The sequence below is a fragment of the Odocoileus virginianus genome, chromosome 9 (genome assembly GCF_023699985.2).
Source record: "Odocoileus virginianus isolate 20LAN1187 ecotype Illinois chromosome 9, Ovbor_1.2, whole genome shotgun sequence".
Lineage (NCBI taxonomy): Eukaryota > Metazoa > Chordata > Mammalia > Artiodactyla > Cervidae > Odocoileus > Odocoileus virginianus.
In genome coordinates this window covers 39,544,876-39,558,412 of record NC_069682.1, presented here as the reverse complement: position 1 = coordinate 39,558,412, position 13,537 = coordinate 39,544,876, and the positions used below count along the sequence as shown (strand labels likewise).

At 53.5% G+C, this 13,537-nt stretch overlaps 1 protein-coding gene across 1 annotated transcript in view; it reads left to right on the top strand.

Moving 5' to 3' along the window:
- The window catches only part of ABHD12 (abhydrolase domain containing 12, lysophospholipase), a 55,465-nt gene that overhangs the window by 33,791 nt on the left and 8,137 nt on the right, over positions 1–13,537 (top strand). The window contains exons 3-6 of the mRNA XM_070472259.1: positions 5,802–5,907; positions 8,575–8,694; positions 11,077–11,107; positions 12,462–12,507. Coding sequence (XP_070328360.1) covers positions 5,802–5,907; positions 8,575–8,694; positions 11,077–11,107; positions 12,462–12,507 — 303 coding nt within the window. The remainder of the gene's footprint in view (positions 1–5,801; positions 5,908–8,574; positions 8,695–11,076; positions 11,108–12,461; positions 12,508–13,537) is intronic.

Below are 13,537 nucleotides of genomic sequence, written 5' to 3'. Positions count from 1 at the left end.
CCAGGAATAATCATTATAAGGAACATCTTCTTACACCCACAAGATGAGGCCAGGAGGGAAGGGACCGCACCTGCAGTGTTGGGGGTCTGCGGATAGAACCTGGTGCTTGGCACACAGCAGTGCCCCGTGAGTGCTGGCCTTGCCACTGGGTGTAGGGAGTATTTGGGGCAGGTGAAGCGGTCTCTATGTTCTTGCAGCTGTGCCAGTTTGCAAAGAGTGGGTTCGGACTCGTGTGTGTGGGAACTGGAGGCTTGGGAAACCAGGCTGGTGCTCTGAGGCAGCAGGGGAGCTGGTGAAGGGGGGGGAGAGGAGAGGACAGACTGGGGGTATTGAGGTGTCCTGTGTGATGACTGGCCTGGGGCAGCAGGGCGCGGCTGGGTAACACCTAAGTAACACCAGTGTTGCAGGCTCTGCAGGGCACTGGGACATATGAGTTTGGGGTGTTAAGTCTGCAGTAGACTTGATCACAGAAAAGTGGATGTCACTGCTGAGAAGGAATTTGTGCTCTAAAGAGGAGCAGGATGGGACTTCCCTGGCTGCCTAGTGGTTAAGACTCTGCACTTCCAATGTAGGGGCCTGGGTTCCATCCCTGGTCCAGGAACTAAGATCCCATGTGCTTCCTGGGGCAGCCAAGAAATCAAGAGGAGCCAGAGGAGGAAGAGGAACAGAGATAGTAAGGCGGATAATAAAATATAATAAATATAAAAGAAGTTTTCATTTGGCTGTCTGAAAGTAAGTGTAAAACACATGTCAGTACACTAAGAAAGATTTGATTTTTCTAACAGAAACATGGCTAAACTTCTAGGAATTTATTATCTCTGAGTTTTCATTGCTTGTGAGAAGCCCGAATTTGGAAGGAGCTCACAACATACTAAAATCAAGAAGGTTCTGTTTTTCTGACTGTAATGTCCTTTAAGTGTCCAGTCAGCCTAGCGTGGAAGAGAGTCTGGGTTACATGCAAACATGAGGCCACAGGCTTCAGGTTTCCTGATGGCAGATCTTAGAGTCAGCCCTGCCCAGCTGCCCTCTGGGCTGCTGCACTGTGGGTCCCAGCAGCTCTCTGAATTAAGTTGGTTTTCTTTAGCTCCATCATTGGGGTCACTTTAGATGCAGCTCATGAATTTTGCACTGTTGATTTCCTAATGAAATGGCAGGATGTTCCTGGATTCTCCTGTTTAAGCTCCAGACACAGAAGAGAAGGGGTTGGCAGGGCCGCCCTGCACCCCCGCAGAGAGATGCCTGTCCCCAACTGCTCGCCCTGTGCCTGCTGCATGGTGGGTAGCTGTCAGGGCCCCTGCCCTCCCCTGTGGAGATGGGGTCTTCTGGGCAGTAACATGGTAGTTTCACCTCGCTCTGCTGGAGGGCCTGTGTGTTCTGGGGCAGCTTCCTTCTTCTCAGGGTGTGAATCGTGAGCTGTGGGTTTCTATCTGGATGTTGAAGGAAGTAGAACGATCTTTTGAGCCCCAAAACATGATTAAAGTATTCTTAAGTTTGTAACAAATCTATCTGAAACTAAATCAACTGAAAAGCTCTGAATGGCATGAAGAAGAAAATGAAACTTGCTGAGAGAAAATTGCTGTCACATTGTTGTCTATTTCCTGTTGGTCTTTTGTGTGTGTGTCTGTACAATTAAACATAAATATACATGCTTTTCAAAACCTACACTCAAAAGTCAGCTCCCCCGCCCCCAGCAATGTCAGGGTGATACCAGCCGGTTCTCGAAGTCTTTCCCCTGGAATCCAGAGCTGTCTCCTGGTGGGAAGGAGTGTTTCATTTCAGAGGCTGGTGTAGAAATGCTCTTCTCTACACACCGCTCTGGGCCTTTTTTTGGAGATTAAGAGTTAATATCTGAATTACTTAGTTGTTAATGCAACAGCCTGTCCACTGCAGCTTTCAAGGGATGGCCATCCTTCAGCCTCCTCTTTTTCCTTCCCCTTGGCCATTCTGGTGACTCCTGATCGCTTTCCTTATCTCTTCCTTCTTTGGAAGCCCAGAGTCCATGGGGCAGCTGGAGTTTGATAAAACCCTGCTAGGAGGGCCCTTCCCTTGTTGGCGCCCCACCTCTTTGCTCTTGCTCTTTACTCAGTGCCTGGGATAGGGCGTGGCCCCAGTGTTTATAGTTTTCAGGTGGTTGAATATGTCCCCTGAAGCCCAGGAGTTCTGGCCTCCCACCCTACCAGCATCTAAAGGATGGCTGACTCAGTTGTTTTCTGTTCGTTCATGTATTTACTCACTGTTTACCGAGCATGTCTGTTCAGAAGCCTTTCTTAGTCACCCCCGTGACATTTGTGGTTGCTGATAAATGACAGCATGCTCAGTGGATAACACAGCTGGGAAAGCAGGGGACCCCAGAGGGCCTGGCTCTGAAAGCTGCCTGGGCCTGTGTGCTGGGTTGCTGGCTGTGCACCGACCTCTGTGTGCAGCAGAGCTTGTAACTGACAGTGATGCGGAGCTGGGTCACCCTGCCGGCTCCTGCCCTGCCACCTTGGGCTGCTGGCGTGCTCGGTGCTCTGTCCTTGGCGGACGCAGGCAAAGTCTTCATCACTGAGCTCCCAGGGAAGCCCCTCCATGGTTATTTCTAAAATAGAAATGGAAGTGAACTGGAGGATGAGCATTGTGGAATGAGCCTGTCCTAGAGCAGAATCGAGTATCTTGGTTCTAGATTTCTCAGCCGTGGAAGCTTTTAGGATTAACTGCTGATCCCAGGAAGACACTCTTCGCTGCTGGGGAGCCCTTGGAGCTTTGGGGTGGCACTCAACCACATGGCCACCTTTTCTGGGACAGAACTTGCCAGACCTGACAGCGGTGCCTTCGGCAGCACCGTCTCCTCTGTGGCATGGAATCTCCAGTCTCAGGGGTAGAGTTGATTGAATCTGGGTTCGTTGGGCATATTCGGAGTTTTATTGATTTCCCCTCAGTCATTTCCCCTCAGTCGTACACGATGCTGCAGCCTTGGCTTGCCCAGCGGAGCAGTCAGGGTGTGGCAGGAGCGGGAGCCTGCATCTGAAAGAGATGTGTCCAGGGAGACCTTTCCAGGCCTGCTGGTCCCTTCACAGCATAACGAACACCACAGATGGGGGAGCTTAAAACCACAGAAATGTATTCTCTCCCAGTTCTGGAGTTTTGAAATTCCAGGCTCCCTCTTGCCAGCCTCTGGTGGTGGCTGGCATTCCTTGGCTTGTAGCTGCATCACTGCTGCCCCTGCCTCCATCACAGGACCGCTTTCTCCCCGGGACTTCATGTTGTCTTCCCTCTGTCTGTCCCTGTGTCCAGATTCCCTCTATTGACAAGGACACCAGTCATGTTGGATCAGGTCCACCAAATGACCTTACTTAAGCTTGACTATCTCTGTGAAGTCCCTATTTCCAGCTGAGGTCCCCTTCTGATGTGCTGGGGTTAGGACTTTACCGTCCTTTGAGGGGACCCAATTGGAGAGCATTCAGGGTCCACCAGGACCAGAATCGGTTTACTGTTCCAACTTCCTATTGAGTAGTCAAGAGTGTGGAGTCTGGTCGCCTGGGTGCAAATCCCAGAGTCATCCCATGTGCATCATGCTTGAGCAAGCACTGTGGTCATGGTCATACCTGCCTATTTCGGGGATGGTGTTTGGAGTACAGGGAACGTGCACCAGCAAGTAAGATGCCACCTCCTTTGAGTGTCAGTTTCCTTTTTAAGTTTTTAGAATGTAGCCTGCTTCTTGGGAAAGAGATGGATAAAGAAGTTGGAGGTTCAAAAGCAGCCCGAGGGGAAGGAGTGTGTAGGTGTTCCCATGGCCTCACCAGTTGGCTGTTTCATTTCTTCAGTGAACCTTTTCTGAGCCATGGGGACATGTGAGGAATTGAGAGTTGGAATGCAGGTATGTGGGGACAGAGCATTCAGGGCAGCCAATGTAGAGGCCCTGGGGTGGGAGTTGGGCTCTGGAGGCGACAGCATGGCAGGTGGGCATGCTGGGCTCTGATGCCACGTGACCAGGTAGGTTACTCAAGGACACTACTCCCTTCACCAGAGAAAACCTGCGTGACTTCCGTATTGAAGGTGAGACTGGCTGGAAGTCATGGCCACACTCCATTGTCGCTACCCCTTCTGAGAATTGCCATTTTATAATGTGAGTGAATTCCATCTCAAGGTTTAAGTTGTTTTGTTTTTGTTTTTCAACTAAATAAAACTTGAAAGATGGTGTTCACCTCAAAGACTAAAAGTGCAGTGGTATACAAGGGATTCTTGGGCTTCCCTGGTGGCCCAGCTGGTAAAGAATCTGCCTGCAATGCGGGAGACCTGGGTTCAACCCCTGGGTTGGGAAGATCCCTTGGAGAAGGGAAAGGCTACCCACTGCAGTATTCTGGCCTGGAGAAGTCCATGGACTGTGTAGTCCATGGGATCACAAAGAGTCGGACAGGACTGAGTGACTTACACTTTCACTTTTTCATACAAAAAGGATATGCTCCACCCCACACACACCTTTAAACTCCCACTCACAGCCTGGAGTGTGTCTCTGTGTTTTCCAGGCCGCACTCGGTGTTGATGCTGGTGTGGCCTGTTTATTCACTGAAGACCTGGGATCACGTAGCAGCATCACAGTAATCTTAACTGTCCTTCCCTGCTCTTCTCACCTACTTGTAACTCATAGAGGTTCCTCCAGATCTGTGGGTATCGGTTGTCTCTGTGTGAAGGCCCGGGGCTTCCCATCGGTGGGTACACCGCAGTCCCTCAGTCATTGCCCTATTGGCAGGTCCCCTGTAAATTCAGGGCTCAATGAGTAGCTGCCGTCTCCTCCCCATAACTTCTCTCCACTCTTCCTGGGCTCTGGGTCCTGTGGATTCCTCTACATCCTGCACCCACACTTCATCTTGGGCCTCACTCTGTCAGTGGCAGCACTAGAAACCTCAGTGTCCCCCTCGCCTGGCCACACCCACATTCTGGTGGTCATCAAGCCCGTGGCTGCAGGTCCAAAAAACATGTCCCTCTGTCACCTTTCCCATAGTCCCTCCCCCAGCACCCTGGTCCCAGCCTTCAGTTCTCAGCCTTCTTTTCTCCAGCCTCTCATGGCCAGGCCAATCCTCAGGTCCCCCAAGGATCTCTTCTTCCTTCCTTTGTGTCCTCTCACACCTTGAACAACCTTCTCTGAGGTTGGTCTCTGCTTGGACCTCACCCTTGCTGAAGGATCTCTAGATGTACCTGCCCACACCTGCTCCTGACGCTGCAGGGCCCAGTGCCCCAGGCATTAGGGTTCTAGAAAGTATTTGAGAGCTTTAGCTCTGCTGTATACAGGGTGGTCTGTTCAGTCAGTTCAGTTCAGTCACTCAGTCATGTCGGACTCTTTGTGACCCCATGGATTACAGCACGCCAGGCCTCCCTGTCCATCACCAACTCCTGGAGTTTACTCAAACTCACGTCCACTGAGTCAGTGATGCCATCCAACCATCTCATCCTCTGTCATCCCTTTCTCCTCCCACCTTCAATCTTTCCCAGCTTCAGGGTCTTTTCCAATGAGTCAGTTCTTCGCATGAGGTGACCAAAGTATTGGAATTTCAACTTCAGCATCAGTCCTTCCAATGAATAGTCAGGACTGATTTTCTTTAGGATGGACTCATTGGATCTCCTTGCAGTCCAAGGGACTCTCAAGAGTCTTCTCCAATGCCACAGTTCAAAAGCATTAATTCTTCTGCACTCAGCTTTCTTTATGGTCCAATTCTCACATCCATACATGACTACTGGAAAAACTGTAGCTTTGACTGGACAGACCTTTGTTGTCAAAGTAACACCCCCCCTAATCCTTGTTTCCATCTCTTTGTCCCCTACAGTGCGGGTTCCCTATTTCATTGATTTGAAAAAACCGCAGGATCAAGGTTTGAATCACACCTGTAATTACTACCTCCAGCCAGAGGAAGACGTGACCATTGGAGTCTGGTGAGTGTTGGCCCCAGGACTACTGGGTCAAGCGGTGTGGCCTCAAGGCAGCAGGGCCTGTGAGGCGTGGCCAGTATTGTCCTGACAGCAGGCTCTGAAACTGTTGTTGCTTGTCCATTTTTATCTTTATCTGTTTCCAAAGGAAAAATCTCTGCTCGATTCCATGATAATGGAGCTCTTGACAGCTGCATCAACTCTGTTCTCAGGTTTTCAAACAGCAAAGGGTTTGTAAACCAGATTGCTTTTGTTGCAGGAAGGGGGACCCCTTCCAGGGCCCGAGAGTGGGCTCTTGTCTAACACTCAGAAATGAATTGTCTGAGGAGACTCATGAGCTGACAAAGCAAGAGACTTGATTGAAAGGGAACCCGGGAGGACTGCTTTGCCACGTGGCTCGCAGTCTTGGGTTTTATGGTGATGGGATTAGTTTCCTGGTTGTCTCTGACCAATCACTCTGACTGAGAGTCCTTCCTGGGGGTTGCACTCATTGCTTAACCAAGATGGATGCCAGCGTGAAGGGTTCTGGGTGGTGGCTGGACACGTGGTTTAGACCTTTCCCGAACTCTTCTGGTTAGTGGTGGCTTATTAGTTCCGTGTTTCTTACCAGAACTTCCTGTCGTAAAATAACTCACACAAATGGTTACTATGATACCTGGCCAGGGTGGGCGGTTTCAGTCAGCATGCTTCCTTCCCCTGGCAGTTTTTGCAGAAAGCCCTATTTCCAGGGGGAAAGAAAGCCAGAAAAGAGACTGTATCACGGAATCATGAGCACAGGCTTGAGCCACACCTGTCTTTCAGAGAAGTGAGAGAGTCATTTCCTAGGCAGGTTGATAAGAAGTCCAGGGGTCCCCAAGGAGAGAGGGGTCTGGAATTCTCAAGGAGAAAGAAAGGACAAACTTTTTTTCCTCTACATTCTTTAGGATTATATAACAATAATGTATCCTGTTTAAGGACAGTCTCTGGAAAAAAACCTTCTGGCTAATCCTGTTATCTTAAAATGTAAATTATGGGAGTAGGTCTACTGAGGTCTTTACAACCTCCAGACATTCTTTTGATTCATTGTATTAACTAATTGGAGAGTATATAACTCCATTGCTAACACTAGCAAGGCGGTACTCTTTCTGCCTCCTTCTGATGCGTATGTCAGAAGCTTTCTCTATCCCTTTTATACTTAAACTCTATTGCACAAAATCTCTGAGTGATCAAGCCTTGTCTCTGACCCCAGAGAGGCTCTGGTTTGAGTGGCTGAGGCAGGGATTGCCTGTGGCCGTTTCTGGTGTGGTTCAGTGGAGCATTCAGGGCCAGCATGTGCATGTAGGCTGCTCTGCATGTCCGTCTTCAGTCAAGCTTGCACGTCTTGTTCAGAGCTGTCTGGGGGACTTGGCGACTTTCCTGATGGTTACTAGGATCTGTGCTTTGAAGACGTGGGTTCAGCCAGGCTTCTTCCTCAAACAGAGCAGTCGTGTGACAGGATGGGTATCTGGGCAGTTACCCGCGAAGGTTCGTGTTGGTGATGACCATGTGGGTCTCCAGGAATGACAAGCTCTGTGTGTAGGTGGGCGCCTCTGCCCACCCACATCTACACCCAGTGCTATCCTGACGGCAGCGCGGACCCTGGGGCGGCAGCCGCTCTGCTCACCAACTGCCCTCCCTGGCGCCCCGCCAGGTCTTCCCACGGCCAAGGAGCGGGGAGAGCAGCTCCTTCTCTGCCTGGCAGACCCGGAGCCCAGGGACAGAGAGCTGCCAGGGCCTTTTTCAGAGCTCCGAGTTTCGGGTAGGCTGGCTCCTGGAGGCATGTCAGCTCCCAGCATCTGCCAAGTGCACCTTTCTGTCTCTCTCACAGGTTTGTAACTATGGGAGAGTGGTAATTGCAGTGGTCAGAACCACCCAAAATGCTATCCTGTGAAATGGTCAGACACACATCAGAAACAAGATGCTGGCACTTAGACCTGGAGAAGAAGAAATCAGTCATGCAGTGTTTTTAAGGCTTCCCACAAACGAATACATTTACAGAAAAAAATGTGTTAAATCAGACCCTCCCCCATGATGAGCAGTGACTTTGATGTGTCCTGAGTTAAGGGTAATCAGAGCACCTCTCTGAAGGAGGATTTGGCCACATAGACCAAGTGTCTGCATGCCTGGCCAGGTGTACAAGAATCCAGGCTGCCCACCGGGGCCTGTGACGCCTCCTGCAGAGGTGAGTCTAATGCCAAGATGGCTTGTGGACAGGCTCTGTGTTAGAAATGGTGCTTTAAGGACAGCCAGGCTTCGAGTCAGCCTGTAAAGACCAGTGTTAACTGAATTAGCATGTGTGACAGACGAAACTGTCCCGAGTACTCATGGATGCACTTCCATGTAGCTTATAAACATGGGCGAGTGTGAGGGGATGTGGGACAGCCTCAGTGCCCGTTCCGTGCTCTGACCCAGCTGGAGGGGGTCTTACCTCACGTGGCTTTCCCTTTCTATGGACGGAGTCACTGCTGCCGGGGCGAGCTCCTGGGGCCAAGAGGGGGACCTTCTGCGAGTCAGACAGTGTCCTCAGCTGCCAGACGGTGCCCTCACAGCATGGGGTCTGCCCCCCTAGCCTCCTGCTCTGCCCAGCTGTCCCCAGCCATGGGCATCCTGCCTGCGGGCATGTCACCTGCCGCTCCCCTCTGCTGCTGCTTCCAGGCACACGGTCCCTGCTGTCTGGTGGAAGAATGCCCAGGGGAAGGACCAGATGTGGTACGAGGATGCCCTGTCTTCCAGCCACCCGATCATCCTGTACCTGCATGGGAACGCGGGCACCAGGTGAGCAGGGGCCTGCCGCAGGGAGAGAGGGTGCACCTGGGCACGGGCGTCCTGAGAGCTCGGGGAAAGCCAGGTCTCGTCTGGGCTTTGAGAGGGGTGGTTGGGAACCCTTGTTCCCACAGGCCCAGAGCAGGGCAGGGCTGCATGCCAGGTGGGCCGGGCCTGTTTGCTTGGGAACTGCCGGCTGAGTGGAGGTTGGCAGCTGTGTCCAGAAAGCCCTGGTCAGAAGCGCTACCTGGGGTGACAATGGAGGTGGCTGTGTCCGCCTGAGCAGCCCAGAGCCTCAGCCAGGGGGACTCGCTCTTCCTGGGTTAGGGACCCAGGCTCCTCAGTGGACAGGAGGCACAGCCCCTTGGGAGGCTTTGAGACTCTCCAAGGCCGTGATGTGCCTGGGAAGTCGCCCCTGCTCATCCAGCATCTGCCATCCTGGGGACAGTTCTCACTGGCAAGCGTGCCCTGCTGGAAGGGGAGGCACACTTCCTGGGGGGCACACGGAGAGACCCCAGCCGAGCAGTCTGGGACAAGCTTCTTCGAGGGGCGCCCTGCCACGCTGCCAGGCCAGGTACCTCCAGCCCTGAGCCGGCAATGCCAGCACATCCCACTGGGCCATCAAGGAAGCGCGTCCCTGTGTAGCCGTCCTTACCCACGGTCATCCCGGGAGCTTTTCAAGGGCAGATTCAGTGGTCATCTTTCAGACTTGTGGGTTTGGATCCCATTGTTTAAACAGGGCTCCTTCCAGTCCTCACTGCGGCCTTGTTGAGAGGAATCTGCATGAGAGCCAGAGGGGCAGAAGAAGAAGGGCGTTACCTGAGCACGTGTTGCCTGAAACCCCTCAGGGCGCCCCTGCAGCTGCAGGAGTCAGGCTCCATGGGGCTGGGCTGGGGCCTGTCAGTTCACAGGCAGAGCCAGCGAGGGGGACAGAGCAGGCCACAGTGGGTGTCTAGGCAGAGGGGCTGCACAGAGGGTCAGCAGGATGTCTGGGACGTGGCCCCCAGGGTGCCCTGAGCCCAGAGAGCTGAGCTGCTGACTCAGCACGCACTTGGCAGCCCGCGTCCCCGTTGTCCAGGACAAGCTGTGGCGGGTTTCTCTTCCGCTTTTCAAAGAGCAAATGACTGCAAACAGCTCCTGTAGCCTCTTTCTATAAATGAGGGAAGTTGGGCGTTCTTACCAGTCACGTGGTAAAGAAGACAAAGTCTGTCTGTAGCTTCAGGATGGAAGGCATCTTGTGACTCTGAAGGTTTGCTGCCCCCCTCTCCCCACGTCCCCAAGGAGAGCACAGTGTGCAGTTCTTGGTGGCCTCCCCGTTCGGGCAGGATGGCAGCAGCCATGGCTCCCTGAGGCCTGTACTCCAAGGATTCTCTGAGACCCCATTTTGCTCTGAACCTCTCTTGTTGCTCAGGGTAGGATACTGGAGATCTTACAAAAGAATCGTGAGAAAGTCTTGCAAAGATAACTGAAAACATTTTGCATTATTTCTCTCCAGTCTTGAAACTCAGCCCTTTGATGTTTGTTTCTGGGTTATTTTGGCTTTCTTCCTCCATCTTTTTCTCACCTCCCCTGAGGACACTTTCTCGACACACACACCGGAAAGGCACAAATGCTCATTATGAGAAAGGGAAAGAGCAGAGAAGTCTGTCGAGGGTGAGCCTGCCTACTGATGTGCTTCCCACTCATCAGGCAGCCCTGTTCCCCTTGGGGTGTCTGCAGGGAACCGCTGGACAGCTTCTGCGCAGGAAGTGGGAGGCAGAGGCAGACAGGCCTTGCCCGGAGAGGGGTGGGCATTAGGCGGCCAGTGAGGGCCTGGGAGGCTCTCCGCGGCTGTCGGATCACAATGGTGCCTCTGACCTAGCGTCTGCCTGCGGGCACACGTGTGTGGAAGGACGGCAGGATGGGAGGCGCAGCAGCAGACCATGAGGAGCAGGTGGGGAAGAGCCAGATCACCTGGTGGTGGGGGCGTGAACAGCCAAGGAGGAGTGCCCTGAGGGTCGGTGGTGGCTCCGTGGGTGAGGAGGTGGAGGCAGGAGGTGCCTGTGGCCCGTCCCCCTGGTGTGTGTGCCAGCGAGGACGTGTGTCCCATCTGTTCACCTGTGGTCCTGGACATTGGGGAGCTGAGGGGCCTTTGTGTTTCCTAGGTTCTGCCACCTAGTCAAACCAGAGGTGAGGTAATAATTAAGAAACATCCCCACAATGCTCAGATGGTCCCTTGCCTGGCACCATACGTGGAGTCCAGCTGGGAGCCACGTAGGTGCCCTGTCAATCACCCTCCCACATGGATCTGGGGACCAGGCTCTAAGTGCCCAGATGCTGCAGTGTTCATCCCGGGCCTCCTTTCTGAAAAAATGCACTAACAGCTGTTCTTATTTCCTTTCCCTGACGATCTAGAGGTGGTGACCACCGGGTGGAGCTTTATAAGGTAGGTGAGGTTGGCTCATGGCGTCCAACGGCGAGCAGTGCCCTTAGCTTATGGCACACAGAAGAGGCCATGCAGTGGACAGATGGCTGGAGCAGTGCCCACCCTCACTGTGAGAGAGCATTGCTTGCCTACTGCCTCTGGCTGTTCTTTCCAGGAGTCATGAACAGAACGGAGTTCCTCCTAATAGTCTGAGTTAATCACTGTTGGTCTTTTTCATCTTGCTTTTTACGGACATCTCCACATGGAGTGCTTCCCATTTTGCTGCCTCTGGGGATAGTTTCCAAGATCAGGGTGAATGGACTTTGTGGCTTGTATGCCAGAAATTAACAAGTTAACATAAAGTGATTTGCAATCGTTTGTAAAGTTACTTACTCACATAGGAAATGATGGGAGAACACCGAGGGGCCCGAGAGCTACACTGTCCTCTGGGCTGTGGCTCAGGAATTCTGCCAGCACTGGGGTTTCTCATGTCCACCAGGCACAGGGCACCATTGACGCAGGTTCCCAGCCAATGTGGTGGTGCAGGGCCCCAGGGCGTGTGCAAACCCTCCCCGCCATGTGGCTGTCGTCAGAGGGTGTGTGGGTCTTCGAGCTGACACGTGCTGCTGATGGAGCGTCTGGGGCCACCACGCCTGTCACCCTCCTCGCGGGTGGATCTGTGTTTGGAAACAGGGCCAAAGGGACAAGGCAGACATGTGGGCACTGCGGCCGTCCAGCACCCCGTGGACTGGACGGCTCTGGGCTGTGGGAGGGCTGGTTCCCTGGAGCGACTTGGATCCAGGTGGGGGTGGGGTAGGTGACTGAACAGCTGTGGCTCCAGAGGGTGCAGGTCCTGTGTGGCCTGGGAGTCCCTGGGCTCCTCGGGGATGGGAGCGCACCTCAGGGTGGTGTCACTGGTGTAGGTGGCAGCTTCCTCGTGGCTCTGCGCACACCCAGCCAGGGCTTGGGTGGGACTGTGAATAGTGACTTCATGAAAGCAGTCACCTAATCCTCAGAGATTTTCTTCTTTTAAATGAGAAAAATTCAACGGAAGCTTAAATCTGAACAATGCTAGGATGCATTAAGGGTTACCAGGTGTGAACTCCACACTGCAGGATCCTTCCTCCTGGGTCTCTGAGTGGTCAGAGCCCCTGGCAACCCCTGGACAGCCATCAGCCTGCAAGCCCCTCAGAGGGCAGGGGTGCTGCTCGGGCCGGCCTCTGCCTTCCTGAGTGTCCCACAGTGGCTGACATGTGGGTTTGGGAGGTCCCGTCAGGATGGGGCGGTGAGGTGACGGCCTTCACTAAGTTCCCTCGAGTGAGGTTGGGTGGGTTAGTCAGAGCCACGTTGTTCAGTTTTTGTTTTTCACTTCCAGGTGCTGAGTTCCCTCGGCTACCACGTGGTCACCTTTGACTACAGAGGTGAGGGTTCCTTGCTCACCCTGCCTCTTCGAGGTTGGTGTAGGGGGTGACCAGGTGTCACTCTGAAAGGCTGGTGGCTCTGCTGTGACCTGCAGTCCTTGTGAGATTGTCAGCGTGTGGAGGTAGTGGAGGGTCTGGGTCCTTGGAGGTGCATCCTGCGTGCATCTTCCCCCAGATGGGAGGCACGGCTGCCTGGAACCCCGGCACGTGCCCTCTGCCGGCCCCTTTCACGTGTCAAAGGTGCTGTCTCCTCTTCATGGGACTCAGACTTTCCCCACAGCTGGGTATTGGGCCTGTTTCATGCTCAGCAGAGCTTGTCTTATTGAAGTTACAGAGACAGGAAAGAGGGACTCTTCTTCTTGTTCCTCCATGTTTCTCCTTGCCTCCCGAAGTTTGCTGCGTGAGGAAGATGCTTTGTGTCAATGGGGAGCCGCAGTAGCGGTGATGTGTGCCTCAGACAGTTCCTGCCTGGAGAGGATGTAGGGCTGAGGCCTCTCGTCCAGCTCACCCTGGCTGGGGAGAGGTGGGGCTTCACACCCGCAAACCCAGCAGCTGTTGGCATCGCCTGGGTGTGCACGTTGGGAGAGTCTCCCCTTGCTGCTGCCGCAGCTGCCACAAGTGTAACGTCCCAAAGCAGCATGGATGTACTATCTTGAAGCACTGGACGTCAAGGTTCCAAGTCTTTAGTCACTGGGATGAGTCAAGATGTGGTCATGATGGAGGCTCCAGGAGAGTCAGGTTCCTGGCCTCTTGTAGCTTCTTTAGGCCACACTGGTTCCTTGCTTGTGGCCCCTTGAATCTGCATTACTCTGGTCCTGACTCTGTCCCTTCTGCTCGTAAAGACCCAGGATTACCTGGGGCTCATGCTGACCAGGACACTGTCCTGTCTCGGGGTCCCCTGCTTGGCAGCCTCTTTCCTTCTGCACCCTTCACTGCCCTTGCTGTGTGAGGTTCCAGAGGCACAGGTTTCCAGGTGTGGACGTGCATGTCTTTGAGGGCCATTATTCCACCGGCCTAGAGTGCGGGGTGG